The sequence below is a fragment of the Oryctolagus cuniculus genome, chromosome 6 (assembly GCF_964237555.1).
Source record: "Oryctolagus cuniculus chromosome 6, mOryCun1.1, whole genome shotgun sequence".
NCBI lineage: Eukaryota > Metazoa > Chordata > Mammalia > Lagomorpha > Leporidae > Oryctolagus > Oryctolagus cuniculus.
Genome location: NC_091437.1, coordinates 67,733,082 through 67,751,710, shown reverse-complemented (window position 1 = coordinate 67,751,710; position 18,629 = coordinate 67,733,082). Strand labels below are relative to the sequence as shown.

Genomic DNA, 18,629 nt, shown 5'->3' with positions numbered 1-18,629 from the left:
TGCGGCGCTGGCACACTGGGTTCTAGTCCCAGTCGGGGTGCTGTCCTGGTTGATCCTCTTCCAGTCCAGCTCTCTGCTGTGGCCCGGGAGTGCAGTGGAGGATGGCCCAAGTGCTTGGGCCCTGCACCCGCATGGGAGACCAGGAGAAGCACCTGGCTCCTGCTTTCGGATCAGCGCGGTGCGCCAGCCACAGCGGCCATTGGGGGGTGAACCAATGGAAGAGGAAGACCTTTCTCTCTGCCTCTCTCTCACTGTCCACTCTGCCTGTCAGGAAAAAAACAAAACAAAACAAAACAAAAAAAAAAACTCAGACCTCAGGTTATTATTTATCATGTCTGTCTCATATTCCTCGCTGTCCCCTTGCCTAGTAAATGTTCCTATTGTCCATGCAGTAAGTCATTCATTTAATAAATACTTGTTGAGTGCCCATCATGCACCAGGCATTATCAGTGAGCAAGATAGGCAAAGATGCCTTGCCTCTGGTGGCTTCAATTCTAGACAGCAGGCCAGAAAGACAACATGTAATAGCCTTTATAGGGACACAGTATGTTAGAAAACAAAACAGATTGTTGTTGATGGGGTTGCAGTATTAAAGACCTTGTTGGAAAGATGACATTTGAGTGAAGACTTGGAAAAGGGATTAAGAATTTTTCTTGAGGATGGCATCAGGAGAACATTCCAGGCAGAGTAAACAGCCTGTGAGAGGGCTGTGCAGGGGTCTCCATTAGAGCACGATGGTAGGAGAGGAGGTTTTGAGGTAGGTTGGCTCTGTGGGTGTGAGAGGAAGGAAAGCATCTATGTCCACTCCCACGCCTTTGCTGGCATCTGTCCCTTTTCCAGCAAGTCTGCGTCTCTTCCTTCTAAGACTGAAGCTCTCCTAAGGTTCCACTTCCTGTTACCACAACTCTGCCTTCCCACTGATAAAAGTCAATGATATTTGTATCTTATTTATACAAGGAGTGTTCAGAAAGCTTGCGAAAGTATATTCTGGAAAAAAAACCTAGATTTAAAAATTTTTTTGCACTAAAGTACCTTTCACTAGTTTCTATTTATTTTCATTTTATTTGAAAGATTTCTACCTACTACTTCATTCCTCAGACGTCCACAACAGGCAGGACTGGGCCAGGCTAGAGCCTAGAACTCTTGGATGGGAAGCTGAGGCATTTGGATATGTATGTGATGCCAACATCTTAAGAGGCACTTACGTGCTCTGTTCAAACATTTGTCCTCCCACCCCCATCCCCATTTTCCCATGAACTTCAAGGACTCTTCGTATTTTCAGTGGATATGTTATACCTTAACTAAAATGCAGGTATTGAATGCAAGGACTGTGTCTCACATTCTTTTATATCCCCCAAACAGCCTCACATAAAAAAAAAAAATGATGTAATATGTGTAAGTAAAGGCAGAATTTTCATGGGATATTTTACAATCTTAAGATTTGTGATAGGAGAAAAAAAACTGAATTTTTCTGTTGGAATGGTCTTCAGTTTTCTTCTCAATGTGGCTAAGATGTTCACAGGCCTGGTAGATTGTATAATAAAGCAGTTTCCTTTTTAGAAGAATATGGGTTAGATTGATAAAAATATGTTTTTGGAAAATGAATGACTAAATTAGAATACCACCTTTGAGACAGCCATTGGTTTTGGTACATTTCCTTAATTATTCTGTAGTTTTTCTCTCAAATGAGTTACCCTCAGTCTTGATCTTGAAAATCTATGGAATTTTTTTTTAAGGTGCTAATTCATGAATTTTCTTTCCCACCAATAGGAGGATGAAATTTTGAACAGATCGCCAAGAAACAGAAAGCCACGAAGAGAGTGAAACAATCTTAAGAACTTGATCTGTGATCTCCTCTCCCTCCCCTTCCTTTGCAAGTGGGGTCCCAGGAGAGGACCCAGCACACCTTAGGTTGACACTCAGAAAACCTCAAGACGTCACCATCAACAGGTCCCAGTTGAACACTAGTCCGTGTGATTTTAAACATCTAGCAGTAAATAATTGCAGTTGTGACACAAAGGACCCTGTTTCTGTAGAAAAGAAAACATTGAACATAATGGTTGTGAGATGTAACATGAAGCAACTAACTTGTATTTTTGTTTTTGTTTTTAAACATCTTTGTTTTTTAAAATAGAATGATAGAACTTTGCCAGTCTTTAAAACTTTGGCTTAATTTAATATATTAATCTGTCAATGCAGAAATAACACCAACATTAGAATGCTAGGGGGGTGAATTGCAGTTTTTATAACTTTTTTTTAAGTTTGGTATTAAAACATTCAAGTGTCTCTGTCCCTCAGGATTGATGATCATGTCAGAGTGCAGCCATCTGTGGTTATAATCTTGTTTTGCTTGCTTCCATTGCTCAGTTCCTCCTAAGGAAATTGAGGAGAGGGATTGGATGGAAGCCCAAATTTATATAAAGGTTCCGTTTAAGTTGTATTAAAAATAGACATATAAAAAGAAAAAAAATCTTTTCACTTGATGTTGGTGAGACCATGAAGTGTGTGTGTGTGTGTGTGTTACCCTTGGGACTGCTCGGTTCCTGGACAGCAGTGGGTGGAGGAGGTGGCTTAGTGCCTTGGGCATTTTGAGCATTTGTCCTTCACACACAGGGGTGTTCTAGGCTCCTGTCTGGAGCAGATGCATCAGGACATGTGAGCTCCGGAGTAGATGTTCTCATCACTCTTCACTGTGTTGACACTGTTTTCCTTGCCTATTTCCCCAGATTCCCAGCTTTCTCCTCTGCTATGCATTTTCTTCACAGCGCAGCTTCCAGTCCGTTGCTGAAAATGATTATAAGCTCTGCATAGTGTTAAGCTTTATTGTGATTACGTGTATTTTTTTTTTTTTAAAGCAGACCCACACCTTTCCAGGGTCAAAGTACAGGATAGAATACATATTTTCCATTTCTTTTACTTTGTGGAAAGACTTTAGAAGTCTGATCCAGAGGTGAGCCAATTCAGAATTGACTATAATTGAACACAGGATAAAAGTATTTATGGGAGGAGTGACATATAGCATGAATTATCAGATTTTGTAGCTGCTAAATATTTTAAGTCTTCATTTGCAATTCCTGTAACAGTTGGATCTTAAATTTACATAATAAAGCAGTCCTGTTAATTTTTTTTAATGTGGCTTGTAGAATTTTTTTAAAGTGATTTTAGGTTTGTGTTTTCATGTAGAATGTGGATGGGTGCTATCCAAGCCTCTCCCCCATCACTGCAGTAATTATCACACCACACTGAAATGTATTCAGAATTAGATGGGATTTTAGTTTTTGTCTTTCTTCAGAGCATTTCAAATGTATGGATGAAACTGCTTCTTGCACTGAATATATAAACATGCCACAGTGTTTATATTGGGGAGGTTTGGGGGAGGAAGTATATTTGTAAAAGATGAAGGTTGTATCATTTATATTCTTTTTTTTTTTTAACTGGTTCACTTAAATTCTCTGAGGGTGGGATGCATTTTTCTTGCTGTTCAGTGCTTTATCCTTTTCATCTGTTGTTTTGTGGTCACAGTGACCTTAGCTATGTAGCAAACTTTCCCAAATGTATTGAGTGCAAATAAACAGTTACTTAGCAAGACTTGAAGTATTGTCTGCAGGTTTCTCCTTGAAGCAAACTGGTGAAATCATTGCATTTCCAGAAATTGTGTTCTTCACTTTCCTCTTACGTTGCATTTCATTGCTTGCATTCTTCTAGCTGAGATGTGAAAAAAAGTATTTGTTGTCTTCCCAGGGTTCTTTAGCAAAGTTGGTTCAAAACAAAAACAACCCATTTGTTTCATTGTCTTTTTGAGTTGTTGACGGTATGGCCTCCTGATTGAACATCTGACACATCATGGATAGCAGTTTTCAGCTCTTAAACAGGCTCTTACATTTAGAATGTTACCTGACGGTTACTGGTCCACTCTCCAGCAGCTTATGTTCCCTGATTTTTCTTAACCACAAAAGAACTTTCAGATTGTCACATTACTGAGTGGTGGTAAATTAAAGCCCGGTGTGACCTACTTTTGACTGAACTGTCTCATAGTAAGCTTCAGTGCATATGTCTAGCTGTTTCAGTAATGGATTCATCTTTAATGGGCCACTACCTGAGAATGTGCTGATATGCAGAAACTGTTAGGGACAGCGAAATAACTCTCGCCACATGTGTTTGAGTCAATCTTTCATATTCTTGCCTCTTCCTAGGGATGGCCTAGAAAGGGAGGGAATTTATGGGTAACATTAAGACTTAGGGATTCGTTGGACACTTTTTTTTTCCATTTTATTTGCAAGACACAGAAATATCTTCCAACCGCTGGTTTACTCCCCCAAATGACTGCAGCAGCCAAGGCTGGGCCAGGCCACAGCTAGCAAAAGCCAGGCGCCCTCCCCGGGTGGGCCACAGGGGCTCCGGGCTGCCTTCCAGGCTGCATCAGCAGAGGACATGGGACTCTGGCTAGGCGCTCCTGATCCAGGAGTCCCAAGAAGCGACTGAAGCTGTAATACCAAACTTCTGCTCTCACTGAACTGTGAAAATTGTCAGAAAGTAATCTTTGTTTAGGACTACACATATACTTACATATTTCAGTGGTAATTTTGAAAGTTATCCCCCAAGAGTTAATGTACTAGTAGGCTTTTGGATTACTTACCTAAGTACACAAAATGTAGCACTCTGAAGTTACTATTACTCTATTTAAATAATCTCACCGTGTAGAATGTACATGTTTGAAGACTGGTAATGGGGCTCCATAGGGCTTTCTTTAGTCCTAGGCACTCTTGCTTTTGTGTCCCTCCTCCACTAAAAAGTTAGAATTTGTCTATGCATTTCTATGAAAACGTAATTAAGACTCACTTTTTATTATTTTTACAGGGCTCCCATCTGCTCCCCAAATGCCGCAACGGCGTGGCTGGGTGGGGCCAGAGCCAAAGCCAAGTTCCTGGGTTTTAAAAATAAAACTTTGATGAGCTGCTGAGTGTTTCTCAAAGTGCAGCCTCCTGGTACCTCTTCTTTTACCTTTTCACGTGTTCCTAGCGTTGCCTGCCCGACCCTCTGCCACACCATTTAGTTTTACTTTTCCTGGTATCTATAGCAGTTTTAGAGTGACTTTTACCCAACAGACTACGCTCGCAGTCCCGGCTCAGAAAGTCGGACTCCACACACTTCCGCCCATCTGCCGGTCTTTTTTTTTTTTTTTTTTTTTTCGGAAGTAACTCAAACTTCGAAAAGTTGTTCAGACTTTGTACATAAGTGGAAGGTGGCAGGCCCAGTGACGAGACGGTGCAAGATGAACCCTCTACCAGCTCCCTCCTGGGCCGCTCCGGGGCTGGATGCGAGGGGCGAGGGAGGAAACCGGCCGGCACTGGAACAGCGTGGCTGCTCAGCGCTCTTCGGCCGGATCCCGGAAGGCGGAGGGGAATGGGGAAGCGCTGGCCGCTAGGCAGCCGGCTACGCCGCTCGGCGTCTATCCCGCTTCCCCCGGGGACCCGGAAGGGCCTGCCTTCGGGGGCGGCGTTCAAGAAACCTCTGGTCACCGCTAGTACGGACGCCCGTCAGTCACACTCGGCTTGGCCTCCAGGTCGCAGGCTCGCCCTAGCGCTCCGGCCCGCCCCGAGCGCTGGAGTTCCTTTTAAATACCACTCGGGAGCCCCAGCTCGCCCCTTACGTGCTCGTCTCCACGCCCTCGGGCGGCCGGCTCCTCCTCCCCTCATTGGCCAGAACCTCTGTCCGTCAGCCGTGACGCGCGAGGTCGCCGGCAGCGGCCCGCCCTCTTCCGAGAGCCCCGAAAACAATTTTAAGATGGCGGCGGCGGCGGCGCGGAAAACAATGGGGTCGGGGCGGCGGGGACAGGCCGCGGCCTGAGGTGGGCAGCGAGCATCGGCCTGGGGTCGGGCGGAGCGGGCAGGAGGACGGTCCGCCGCTGCGCGCGAGCCCGCTCCGCAGGCCGCAGGAGCATGGCGCGGCCGTGAGGCAGACAGGGGCCGCGGCGGGGAGCGCAGCGCGCAGTGCCAGCCGGCCCCGAGAGGCCGGGCCCTGGGCCCGGCCCGAGCAGCCCGCGGCTCATGGTGCTGCCCACCTGCCCCATGGCGGAGTTCGCGCTGCCACGGCACAGCGCGGTCATGGAGCGCCTCCGCCGGCGCATCGAGTTGTGCCGGCGCCACCACAGCACCTGCGAGGCCCGCTACGAGGCCGTGTCGCCCGAGCGCCTGGAGCTCGAGCGCCAGCACACCTTCGCCCTGCACCAGCGCTGCATCCAGGCCAAGGCCAAGCGCGCCGGCAAGCACCGGCAGCCGCCCGCCGCGGCCCCGGCGCCCGCCCCGGCCCCGGCCCCGGCGCCCGCCCCGGCCGCGCGCTTGGATGCCGCCGACGGCCCGGAGCTCGGCCGCCCGGGCGCGGTGAGTAAGGCCGGCTGGAGGGGAGAGGACGCGGCGGGGAGCCGGGCGGTTGTCATCTCCGGGAAGTGGCACTGTGGCCTCACCGTCGCCCTTTGCGTGAGGCCCGGGCTGTTGAAGGGTTGGTTTATTTTGGAACCGACTGGCAGTCAGGTCGCCGGTGCGGTGTGGACTCGAAGCACAGCAGGCCTGGCCGCATTTATTCTTCAGATGTTGATTGAGTCTTTGGGCTTTGCAAGGTCCCGAGCTGTAAGTAGGGTCAGGGCTTTAATATGGAAATCGGTCGGCCTTCAGTTTACCAAACTGCTTCTGAATGGGAAATCAAAAAATCTTTCTTTGACTTGCGTTGTTTAGACCGCCCTGAAATTTCACTGTGTACCTAAGATTCCTGCGGAACTGTTGACAACTCCAGTTTTAACTTAGGAGGCCTGTTTTAAATCTCTCTGTTACATGGTTGTTGGTAGATTGGTTGGTTTCCCAGTAGGTGTTCAATGAAGTTTCTGAGTTAGAGGTTTGCTCTGTTTTCCTCCCTGAAAGGGATTTACATAAAGGGAGAGAAGGGCATTTTTGTTCGTGGTTTTCTTGGACATTGACAGTTTAAGACAAATGTTACCAGTTCGGCGTGTTCAGTGTATTCTAAACGCACATCTTTATTATCTCAGGGAGACTGTGGTGCCACTCTTCCTGCCGAGTCTTCAGGCTCTTTCTCCCTTCCTCTTTAAATTCTGGAGACTTCATTTGCTGGAGGGGGAGAGGGCAAACTGGCGTGTCTTTCAGGACCAGTCTGCCCTGACCAGCCTGTGGTGTCCCCTGCAGAGCTTCTGTTTGGGTGCTCTTGCGCACCTCCTCCTCTCCAGCACCAGCCCGGCTGCTGGGCTTGAAGAAAGAATCCTGAGTTCGCAGCCCACTTCGTTTGCTTATTGTATCCATTGGCCAAGTCATCTCCTCCTCGCTTTGCTCTCTTGTAAACTGGGAGTCTGTTGGGCTTCTTATTTCCCCAAAGGGTCTTGCTAAATTCGAAATAAATGAGTAAGGATGTGAAAGTATTTCCAACACTGACCAGCTGCTGTCTATTTCTTGTCCGCACTTTTCAGAATCCCGCCATCCTGCCGGGCCCATCTCATCCCCTTCCTGCTTTCAAAGTGGATTCTGACCACCCTGGCCCACAGCATTCAGGATCTCCTTTGTCAGAACATTTCGGAAGCTGGTCTGGGATATGTATTTTTAGCTCATAGCCACATATTTAGGTCACAACTTGCAACTAGACTGTAAGCTCCTGAAGGCATACGGGGAGTGACCCAGCACATGTTGAGTGAATCACCTTAAACTTGGTGGTGGTTTACTTCCTAATCCCGCCGCCCATCCGCTAGCCTCAAAAAGCAAAATGACTTAACTTAGTGACCCACCTATACTGACAGTTCTTGTTTTAAGGAAAGCCCTAAGAGTAGTGAAGGAAATAATAAAAGCTCATAAAAAATAGTTTTATGTGCAAACAGTTGCCTTGAACCTCCCCTTAAAAGTTTAGTAGTAGTGATTCAACTTCTGTTTGAAGGCGGGGGTCAAATGATTTTTTTTTTTAGTCGTGGATTCCTGAAGGGAACCTAGGTGTGTGCCGTTTGAGGAGAGATTAATCCTGAGTGTGTTAGACTGTATGTCTGGCTTGCTGGTCATCCTTTTGGGTGTTAGCTTACTGTGTGACCACAGTAAGCCCTGACTCTCGACTGCCTTGTTGGAAACCCTAGAGTAGGAATTGCTGTTTTGAGTCTCTGCTAGGAAGAGGGCTCTTTTTCTTCGCAGGCTCCCGGTGATTATAGCTGAGCTCTTTGGCCTTGGAATGGGATTGTAGGAACAGAAGGTAACTATTGCAGAGAAAACAGTGGCATTTTCCATCTTGCTGGCTCCTTCAGTTCAGAGCCAGGGAGAGTCCTTTACCAAGTAGGGTCTCAGCTTGCAGAGCACAGCTTTGCACAGAGAGGTGGGAAAGAGAAGGTTCCCCTTTCAGCCGTCATTATCTTCTGTGACTGATCTAATCAATATTCCTTTCATAAGGAAGTTCTGATTTGTTTTTCCCAAGTGTGCGGTAGTCATGTCACAGCCAGGTACTGAATTAGCAAACCATCTGTGTGCCTGAAAAGGGTGCAGACACACTGTTGTGTTCACCTTCACTTGAGGTTACTGGCTTTCTTCTTGGGATACCCCTGCGGCAAAGTCTTGACCACCGTCTGCTGGAGATGAAGCAGGGACAGAGCTTCAGGCTCTTTTCTCTCCTCGTTGTCAGGGAATGAGCCCAGGAGGTTTTCTTTATACTCTGTGCTCTTTAAAAACAAGTAGCGGGGTTCTAATGACAGGATTGACTTGTTTTTACTAGCAGTGCTGGGTTGTGGAGAATTATCCACTCGCTCTATACAAACATTCACTCTGTTAGTAAAACAGTCTTTTACAGTAGCTTGACCATTTTCTTTCTGTAGTAAAATACTCTTCAGGTTCATTCCCTGTCCCTAGCCCACTGTTACACTGTAGCTGCTGAGCAGAGAGGAAGTTGTGTGTTTGTGATTCTTTGAGAAGAAATGTGACAGTTGTATGCCAACCTTTCATCACCGGAGTTGCCTTCCCAACTTAACTTGAGATGTGTGAAATTTCTCTTTCCCTCTCTTTTAAGATTTATTTATTTGAAAAGCAGAGCAACAGAGAGAGAATCTTCCATCTACTAATCCATCCCCCAAACAGCTGCAACAGCCAGGATTGGGCCAAGCCAGGAGCCAGGAACTCTCTCAGTTTCCCATGTGGGTGGCAGGGACCCAAGTATTTGGGGGCATCTCCAGCTGCTTCCCAGGAGCCTTAGCAGGGAGCTGAATTAGAAGCAGACTAGCTAGGACTCAGACTAGCACTCAGATGCTAGCTTTGCAAGATGAGGCTTAATCCCACTGTGGTGCACGCTCTTTCTCTCTGTCTCAGCCTGTTTGTAAATAATTTCAGACTTGCTGAAAAGCGGCGCAGGTAGTACAAACCTTAACCTAGCTTCATCTACTGTATCATTTGCATGGGCAGTCCTTTCCCCACCTACTTTTGTTCTTGGAACCACCTGACTCTCTGCCTTCAAACACTCCAGCATATGCCTTCTAGGTGTTAAGAAAGATGTGTAAAATTTTAATAATTATTTTATAAGTCAAACTCTTAAGAATTATGCAGGGACCGGTACTGTGGTGTAGCAGGTAAAGCCACTGCCTGTGGTGCCAGCATCCTGTATGGGTACTGGTTCGAGTTCCGGCTGCTGCACTTCTGATCCAGCTCCCTGCTAGTGTACTTGGGAAAGCAGCGGAGGATGGCCTGAGTGCTTGGGCCCCTGAACCTGTGTGGGAGACCCAGAGAAAGCTCCTGGCTTCTGGCTTCAGCCTGGACCAACTCCGGCTGTTGTGGCCATTTAGGGAGTGAACCAGTGGATGGAAGACCCCTCTGTCTCTCCTTCTGTCTCTGTAACTCTGCCTTTCAAGTAAATAAATAAATCTTTTAAAAAATAATACAGATAACATTATTTCCAAGAGTAGCTGTTTCCAAACATAAAACAGGTATGGGATTGTGGGGTAGTTTTCTTCAAAAGAACACCAGGGGCTAGCACTGTGGCGCAGTGGGTTAAAGCCCCAATCTGCAGCACCAGCATCCCATATGGGCACTGGTTCGAGTACCGGCTGCTCCACTTCTGATCCAGCTCTCTGCTGTGGCCTGGGAAAGCAGTGGAAGATGACCCAAGTCCTTGAGCCCCTGCACTCATGTGGGAGACCCAGAGGAAGTTCCTGGCTCCTGGCTTCAGATCGGCACAGCTCTGGCCATTGTAGCCATCCAGTGGATGGAAGACCTTTCTCTCTCTCCCTCTGCCTCTGCCTCTGCCTCTCTGTAACTCTGACTTTCAAATAAATAAATCAATCTTTAAAAAAAAAAAAAAGAACACCAGTTTGTCTTTAGGATCTTATTTTTTCCTTTAACATCTGGGCCTTGTCCTAATACTGTCTTTCCTTTTTCATTTTCAATATCTCCGTATGCCCTGGGTCCTCCCTTCAGCTTGAAGACATGAGCAAATACTCTGCACAGTGAAGGGTCCTTTCTTTTGTATCTTCTCTAAGTGTTCCCTGTTCTTCCTGTCCTTACCCTTTCCATTTGGACGTCCCACTTGCTTGTTTGCCCTTTGTAATCTGCCTTCTCTGCCTCTTTTGTTGTTCTGAATTGCCTCCTTAAAGGATATCAAGGATGCAGTCGCTAAATGCGGTGGCATCTTAGTCATCATTCTTCTTGACTTCCTGCTTCATAAGACTCTTCTCTCAGCTTCTGCTCTCATCTCACTTTCTGTTCAGGTTTTTGATTGTTTTCCCTCATTCTTCCTACTTTCCCTAAATAATTTATGCAGCAAATATTTGAGCACCTAGGCATGAGGAATGCCACAGTGAACAAGAAAATTTAAAACTCTATTCTCACAGAGCAAGAGAGGATCAGTGATTTCAAAAGTTAATATTAAGTGCTAAGCAAAAATTAAGAGTAACAAAAAAAAAAGTAACATAATACCAAGTGATCAACAATAGCAGCTTAAGATTAAGGTCTGATATATGAAATTTGTTCCCTTTATATTAATAAATTATTACAAAGAAAAAGATAGGGTCTGAACAACAAGAGGCCATCAGTCTGCTGAAAGCCTCAGGAAAGAACATTCCAGTTAGACCCACCTTTGAATGGCCTCTGTGGCAGAGACATGGGGAGCTTAGGTGAGGAACAGAAAGGTTGCCGTGTCTAGAGCAGCATGGCAAGTGCGTGGCTGATGTGAGAGGTAAGTGAGCAAGACCAGAACGAGTGAAGGAGGAAGCAGCAGCAGGATTTGAAAAAGGAACATGACATAATCCAACTTAGGTTTTTATTTTGGTTTGTTTTCATTTTATTTGGAAGGCAGAGAGAGATCTTACATTCATTAGTTCACTCCTTAAAAACCTGCAATACCCAGAGCAGGGTCAGGCTGAAGCTGGGACTCAGAATTCAATCAAGGCTTCCCATTTGGGTGGCAGGAACCCAACCAAGTACTTGAGCCATCATCTGCTGCCTTCCAGGGTGTGCCTTAGCAAGAAGCTGGATCAGATGCAGAGGAAGGGGCTGGTGCTGTGACCCAGTGAGTTAAAGCTCCAGCCTGTAGTGCTGGCATCCCATATGGGTGCTGGTTCGAATCCTGGCTGCTCCACTTCCAATCCAGCTCTCTGCTATGGCCTGGGAAAGCAGTAGAAGACAGCCCAAGTCCTTGGACCTACGTGGGAGACCCGGAAGAACATCCTGGCTCCTGGCTTCGGATTTGCACAGCTCCAGCTGTTGCAGCCATTTAGAAAGTGAACCAGTGGAATGGAAGACTTCTCTCTGTCTCTGTTTGCCTCTGCCTTTCTAATAAATACTAAAAAAAATAGAAGAGCCAGGACTTGAACTCCCATATGAGATGTAAGCTTCTCAAGTGGGGACTTAACCACTATGCCAGATGCTCACCCCATAACTTACATTTTTAAAGATCAGTCTGTTGGTAGGTGGAGGATATATGCGGTTAGTGTGGGTAAGAGTAGATGCAGTTTTTGTAGTGGTCCAAGCTCCTAGGAGTGGTGGTAGTGGAGGAGGAGATGAATTTTAGACACCTGAAGGCAGAGGTGACAGAACTTGGTTGCTGTCTGGCTGGCTTGGGTGTGGGGGTGAGAAAGGAGAGTGAAAAGAGAAGATTCCTGATTCGCTAGCTTGACAAAATTTCATTAAATATCTGTGTCCCCTGGGCAACCTTGTACTCATCCACATCTTTCATCTTTTTGTTTGTTTTTTAAGATTTATTTATTTGAAAGGCATACATAGAAGCATACATACAGAGAAGCATATGCAGAGAGAGAGAGAGACCTTCCATCCACTGGTTCACTCCCAAGATGTCCACAACAGCTGGAGCTGAGCCGATCAGAAGCCAAGAGCTTCCTCCAGGTCTCTCACGCGGGTACAGGGGCCCAAGCACTTGGGCCATCTTCTGCTGCTTTCCCAGGCACATTAGCAGGGAGCTGGGTCAGAAGTGGAGCAGCTGGGACTTGATCCAGCACCCATGTGGGATGCTGGCCGCCACAGTGCCGGCCCCACATCTTTGTCTTAATGTTTCTTTCTGGGGAGTGTCACTGACACTATTATGGTTGCATCTCTCATCTACAACAAGTCTCCTGATCTCCAGTCCAGATCCACATTTTCATTTCCCACATTCCAAGGTATTTTCTCCCTTTTCCTACCAAATCTTATATTTCTTCTTAGCATTTTGCCAAGTCCAGTTATCCAGAGTGGAAACCTAGGAACCTGTCTGTTTCTTCCAGCTCTCAGTTGAGGTTTCTAGGAGCCTGGAAGCCTGTGGGTAGCGGACTTGTATCACAGAGCCCTGGCTGGGGCAGGTGATCAGTGGGATTTTGCAAAGCCAAGTTAAGGGCTATAAAGCCTTTGAGAATACAGGGGAAGAGATGCCTCTTGGATGGATTTGGAAAGATTTAAAGGATTGACTTTTGGGGCCAGCGCTGTGGCGTAACAGGTAAGGCTGCCGCCTGCAGTGCCGGCGTCCCAAATGGGCACCAGTTCGTGTCCTGGCTGCTCCAATTCTGATCCAGCTCTCTGCTATGGCCTGGGAAAGCTGTGGAGGATAAGATCCTTGGGCCCCTTTGCCAGCGTGGGAGACCTGGAGGAGGCTCCTGGCTTCTGGCTTTGGATTGGCGCAGCTCTGGCCAATTGACTTTCAGGATGGGTCATAGGTTTCTAGAAGCTTTTCCCAAAGAGTGTTTCACCAAACACCAATTTCATGGGCTGTTAAGAAATTTCTAGAATGGGACAAATTTAGGAGACACTGGGCTAAACAAATTTGAGCAAATGTCCTTTATTTAGGACATTTCCACACATTTAATATGCTAATATGCATGAGGACTTGAACTCTTATCTTCTTAGGGGCATCCAATAGGACTTTGATTCCTTTGGAAAACTAGCAAACACTCAAAATTAAGATAGGGAGTAGTTCTAAAGTGCCAGAGGCTGTAAGGTAAAGGTGGAAAGATCATGAGAAGCCTGGCACACTGCATGTGGCTTGGTGACTGAGAAATGCATCCTTAAGCAGTTTTGTTGTTGGAACATCATAGAGTGAACTTACACAAACTAAGAGGTCCTCAACATCGCGAGGTGATTTTAGACTCTTGTGGGTCTACCATTATTATATGGGGTGCATCATTGACCAGAACACTGCTAAATGTCCTGCAACAATGAACTTCAAAATACTGTGAGGCCCCTTATGCTTTGTAAATTGACATCTAAAACTTTCATCCTGAGGTTTTAAGGTTATTGAAAATTATAGCACATTTACTGTGTTTGTCAATTAGATACTTAATTATAATTCAGTTTATTATGTAACACAGCCTTATAAGTGATACATATACTTAATAGCAAGCAACTATTTTAAAAAGACGAAAGGGCAAAAAATGCTATTTATAGTTGGAGGGAATGTAATTTCCAGAGAATTATAAATATTAACATTTAAAAATAAAACAGTTACATCAGTTTTTAAAATGTAGCCAGTGAGTATCTCTGCAGTGCTGTCTTTCATCAGCCACTTAAAGACTACTTTTCTTTTAACAGATTTTGAATTTACTTTTTCTTTCAACTTGCATTTCTGTTATTTACCTCAAATAACATGTTTTATTTGAACATAGTACATGCTTGAAAGTATTTTTATTACTCACTCTAGCATGTTCCTCTACAACAAAGATAGATATAAAAACTGGAATGAGTGGAAGATATTATCCTACCAATTAAGATGTCTGTATTGTGCATTGGAGTACTGCCTGCATTCAAGTCCCCACTCTGGCTTCTGACTGCTAGGTGTGCTAATGCAGACCTGGGAGGCTGCAGTGATGGCTCAGTGATCGTGTTCCTGCCACCCACCTGAGAGACTTGATTGAGTTCCTGGCTCCCAGCTTCAGCCTTGGTCCAACCACAGCCATTGCAGGCATTTGGGGAGTGAATCAGTGGGTAGGAGCTCGCTCTCTCTGTCTGTCTCTTTCTGGCTCTCTGCCTCTCAAATAATTTTTTAAAAATTTAATTGAGGAGCCAGTGTTGGTACAGCAGGTTGAGCTGCTGTGTGCAAAACCAGCATCCCATATGGGTACCAGTTCAAGTCCTGTCTGTTCCACTTCTGATCCAGCTCCTTACTAATCTTCCTGGGAAAGCAGTGGAAAATGACCCAAGTGCTTGGGCCTCCACACCCAGGCTCCTAGTTTCAGTTATCCCAGTCCCAGCCATTGTGGCAGTTGAGTGAACTAGCAGATGGAAGATCTATCGATCTCTCTCTCTCTCTCTCTCTCTCACGCTGCCTTTCAAATTAAAAAAAAAAAAAAACTTTTTTAAACATTTTAATTTAAAGTAAAATTCTTTAATTTACTTTGAGCATAAAGTTATATGCATCTTTTTGCTCTTTGAAGTTGACTCATACAAAAGAATATATGTAGCATTTATTAAACCCCATATGTTACATTCATTTCTTTTTTCAGTAAGTTGAGTTACAATAATTTAGTATACAACAAACAAATTTATTATAGTTTTTTGAGTAATTTCTAAGCAAAAAGGGTACATTTACCCATAATCAGGTGTATGAGGCACCCCCCATTTGTTCATGTAACCATGGACATGTATGGAGATTTTTCAGTACAGTTCTTTTTTTTTTTTTTTTTTAATGAAGATTTAATTATTTGAAAGGCAGAGTTGACAGAGAAAAAAGAAGAGACAGAGGTTTCTTCCATCTACTGGTTCACTCCCCAAATGGCCACAACAGCAAGGACTGAGCCAGGCCAAAGCCAGGTGTCACAAACTCCATGCAGATCTCCCGCATGTATGGCAGGAGCCCAAGGACTTGGCCATCTTCCGCTTGCCTTCCCAGGCACATTGGCAGGGAGCTGGACTAGAAATGGAGCAGCCGCCACTCAAACTCTGATGTGGGATGCCAGTGTTGCAAGGAGCAGCTTAACCTGCTGAGCCACAACCACACCCCCGGTTTTTATTTCTTGTTTTTTTTTTTTTTTTTTGTTTGTTTTTTTTAAGATTTATTTATTTGAAAGAGTTACACAGAGAGAGGAGAGGCAGAGAGAGAGAGAGAGAGGTCTTCCATCCACTAGTTCACTCCCCAATTGGCCACAACGGCTGGAACTGCACCGATCTGAAGCCAGGAGCCAGGAACTTCTTCCTGGTCTCTCACGTAGGTGCAGGGGCCCAAGAACTTGGGCCATCTTCTACTGCTTTCCCAGGCCATAGCAGAGAGCTGGATCAGAAGTGGAGCAGCTGGGACTAGAACTAGCACCCATATGGGATGCCAGCGCTTCAGGCCAGGGCGTTAACCCATTGCACCACAGCGCCAGCTCCCTATTTCTTGTTTTTGATCACTGTAAGCCCTAGAAGTCTTTGTACATATAAATCACCATAGAAGAAAGGAAGTATGGTTACGGCAATGTTATTCCATGTTCTGAGACCTGGTTTATATGCTTGAAGTCATGTTTTATGTCGTGTCCAAATCAGCTTACTCTTAGCTGGTTACGCAGTTTTGTAATCCACCAATGTTACTGAAAACAGAAACCATCTGACTTACAGAAGGATTTGTCTAGTCATTCACTTTCTCAATTACTGAGAAATAGAACAAAAACTCTTTACTGAGTCTTACCAGTTGGTTGATTCGTCTGTTATTCTTTCACTTAGGAGTACTTTGTCTAACTTAATATACTCAAAATTCATTGGAAAATAAAAACTTTTCAATATACTTTTTTTAAGATTTATTTTTGTTTATTTGAAGACAGAGTTACAGAGATGAGGAGAGAGAGAGAATCCTCTATCTCCTGGTTTACTCTCCATATGGCCACAACAGCTCGGGCTGGGCAGGCCAAAGCCAGAAGCCAGATTTCACTTCTGGGTTACCATGGGGGTGCAGGGGCACAAGCACTTGGGACATCTCCGCTCTTTTCTCAGGTCCATTGCAGGGAGCTGGATTGGAAGTGGAGCAGCTGGGACTCAAACCAACACCCATATGGGATGCCAGCACTGCAGGCGGAGACTTAATCTGCTACACCACAACACAGGCCCCTCAGTATACTTTTACTAATACAGGGGTTTTTGGTTAAAACCTTCTATGGAAAATGCCTGCTGCGTCACCTAATGAGCAACACTAGTTCTAGTTTTTCAAATGCAGTTAGTATTGTTTGTCCCCACAATGACTGTCTCATTTCTGACCACTAGTTAAGGCATGCGCAGCCTTGGCCTGAGGTATTGCCTGCATCCCATGAGGTGCATTGCTTTCTTGTTTCTCACCCATGTTCTTGTTGCCCTCTTGAGGAGCACTTCTTTGAAGAAACCCTCTACCGCCCACTCTGGAATATCAGAATTCAAAGCATCCCAGCCTACAAGCGAAACTTCGGTGACTGAAGGACTCGAGGCCTGTAAAGTCAGTGAGTGCTCTTGTGCCTGGTAGAGCAGAGCAGCAGGAGGGACTGTGGTACATGGCTGAACATTTGTTTTTTTATTTATTTATTTTATTTTATTTTTTTTTTTTTTTTGACAGGCAGAGTGGACAGTGAGAGAGAGAGAGAGAGAGAGAAAGGTCTTCCTTTGCCGTTGGTTCACCCTCCAATGGCCGCCGCGGCCGGCGCACCGCGCTGATCCGATGGCAGGAGCCAGGATCCAGGTGCTTTTCCTGGTCTCCCATGGGGTGCAGGGCCCAAGCACCTGGGCCATCCTCCACTGCACTCCCTGGCCATAGCAGAGAGCTGGCCTGGAAGAGGGGCAACCGGGACAGAATCCGGCGCCCCGACCGGGACTAGAACCCGGTGTGCCGGCGCTGCAAGGTGGAGGATTAGCCTAGTGAGCCGCGGCGCCGGCGGCTGAATATTTGAAGCGGCATCCGTACCTCCACGCCTGGCAAAACAGCATGTTCTTGGGGTGACGTCTGGTTGCACAGGATGAAACCCTCGTGAAATCCATTCTAGGATCCCAGACACCAGATGGCCTGATTTCTCCTGTGCCTTCCTATGTCCTTAGCCCTCCCTCAGACTTAGAACATAGACCTCTTCTCACCACTCAAAGCTCTGTTCATAGGCCCTCTCCTCCAGGATATCTTCCTAGGTTGGTTCCTCCAGCAGCCAGATGCCTAGCCTCTATTGGGACCACACCCAGCCTTAATTAGTGAGGTTCTGCTACTCTGTTAGACTGCGAACAACTTGGGAATAAGACTGAGAATCTAGCACACCTGCCACATCCGTGGAGTGAATGTTAATGGCACTGTGGACTTGGGGTCATGTTGCAGTTGATTTCTCAACAATGTTGCAGTGGATTCATTTCTGAGAGGAGGAGCGTGGTGGGGGCAAGAGGCGCGGAGTCACCACACAGACCCTGGGAGTGGGGTGAAAGCAGGCTTGAGGCAAGCAGCTGGCAGACTCTTTTATTCCAGTTAGTACAACAGCTTATATAGCCAAGACCAGCCAATCCGGTCAAGGGGCAGTCTATGCCCCAACCAATCACAGCCTGTTGTCAGGCAGTTTCCAAAGCCATCCAATCACAGCCTGTTGCCAGGCAGGCTCCATTTGCCATGTGGGTTTCAAAGCCATCCAATCACAGCCTGTTGCCAGGCAGGTTCCGTTGCCAGGTGGATTTCAAAGCCATTCCTGAGTAACTGATGCTCTCTTGCCAATGGCTATCTTGGCATGGCCTTCTCATTCCAGCACAGGGTCAGAAGCTACATGGTTTTTGGCCAGGACCATTTCAGAAGTGGAGTTGATACATGTAGAACCATAGGCCCTGATTTGCACACCTGTGTTCATGGCAGCTTTTGTCTACACTAGCCTGGGGGTGGGAGCAGCCTAAATGCCATCACCATATGATGTACACAGTGAAATGTTCAGTCTAAAAAAGAAGGAAGCCCTGCCATTTGCCACAATGTGGATGAACCTTGAGGGCATTAGACTAAGGGAAATAAGTCACAAAAAGACAAATACCTGTGTTCTCCCTGATCTGTGGTAACAGAATACTTAAAGGATAACCTACAGAAGTAAAATTGACACTTTGAGATGCAGTGATTTTGAACAGCCCTTGTCTCTACCTTTGGAAGAGGTAGAGACTATTTGTTGAACTCTTATATAGGGTTAATCTTATGTGTATAAAATTAATTAAAATAGATCTTTGTGAAAAAATAAGAGGGAGGAGAAA

The 18,629-nt window shown here is 45.9% G+C and overlaps 2 protein-coding genes across 8 annotated transcripts in view; both read left to right on the top strand.

Annotated features, from left to right (window-relative positions):
• Positions 1 to 3,594, top strand: part of CANX (calnexin) — a 57,710-nt gene extending 54,116 nt beyond the window's left edge. For all 6 annotated transcript variants that reach the window (XM_051833807.2, XM_070076513.1, XM_070076511.1 and 3 more), the window contains one exon: positions 1,771 to 3,594. In XM_051833807.2, the coding sequence (XP_051689767.1) occupies positions 1,771 to 1,824 (54 nt within the window). In that variant the 3' untranslated portion in view covers positions 1,825 to 3,594. The remainder of the gene's footprint in view (positions 1 to 1,770) is intronic.
• Positions 3,595 to 5,898: 2,304 nt separating this feature from the next.
• Positions 5,899 to 18,629, top strand: part of MAML1 (mastermind like transcriptional coactivator 1) — a 51,333-nt gene continuing 38,602 nt past the window's right edge. For both annotated transcript variants that reach the window (XM_051833793.2, XM_051833792.2), the window contains exon 1: positions 5,899 to 6,380. In XM_051833793.2, coding sequence (XP_051689753.1) covers positions 6,048 to 6,380 — 333 coding nt within the window. In that variant the 5' untranslated portion in view covers positions 5,899 to 6,047. The remainder of the gene's footprint in view (positions 6,381 to 18,629) is intronic.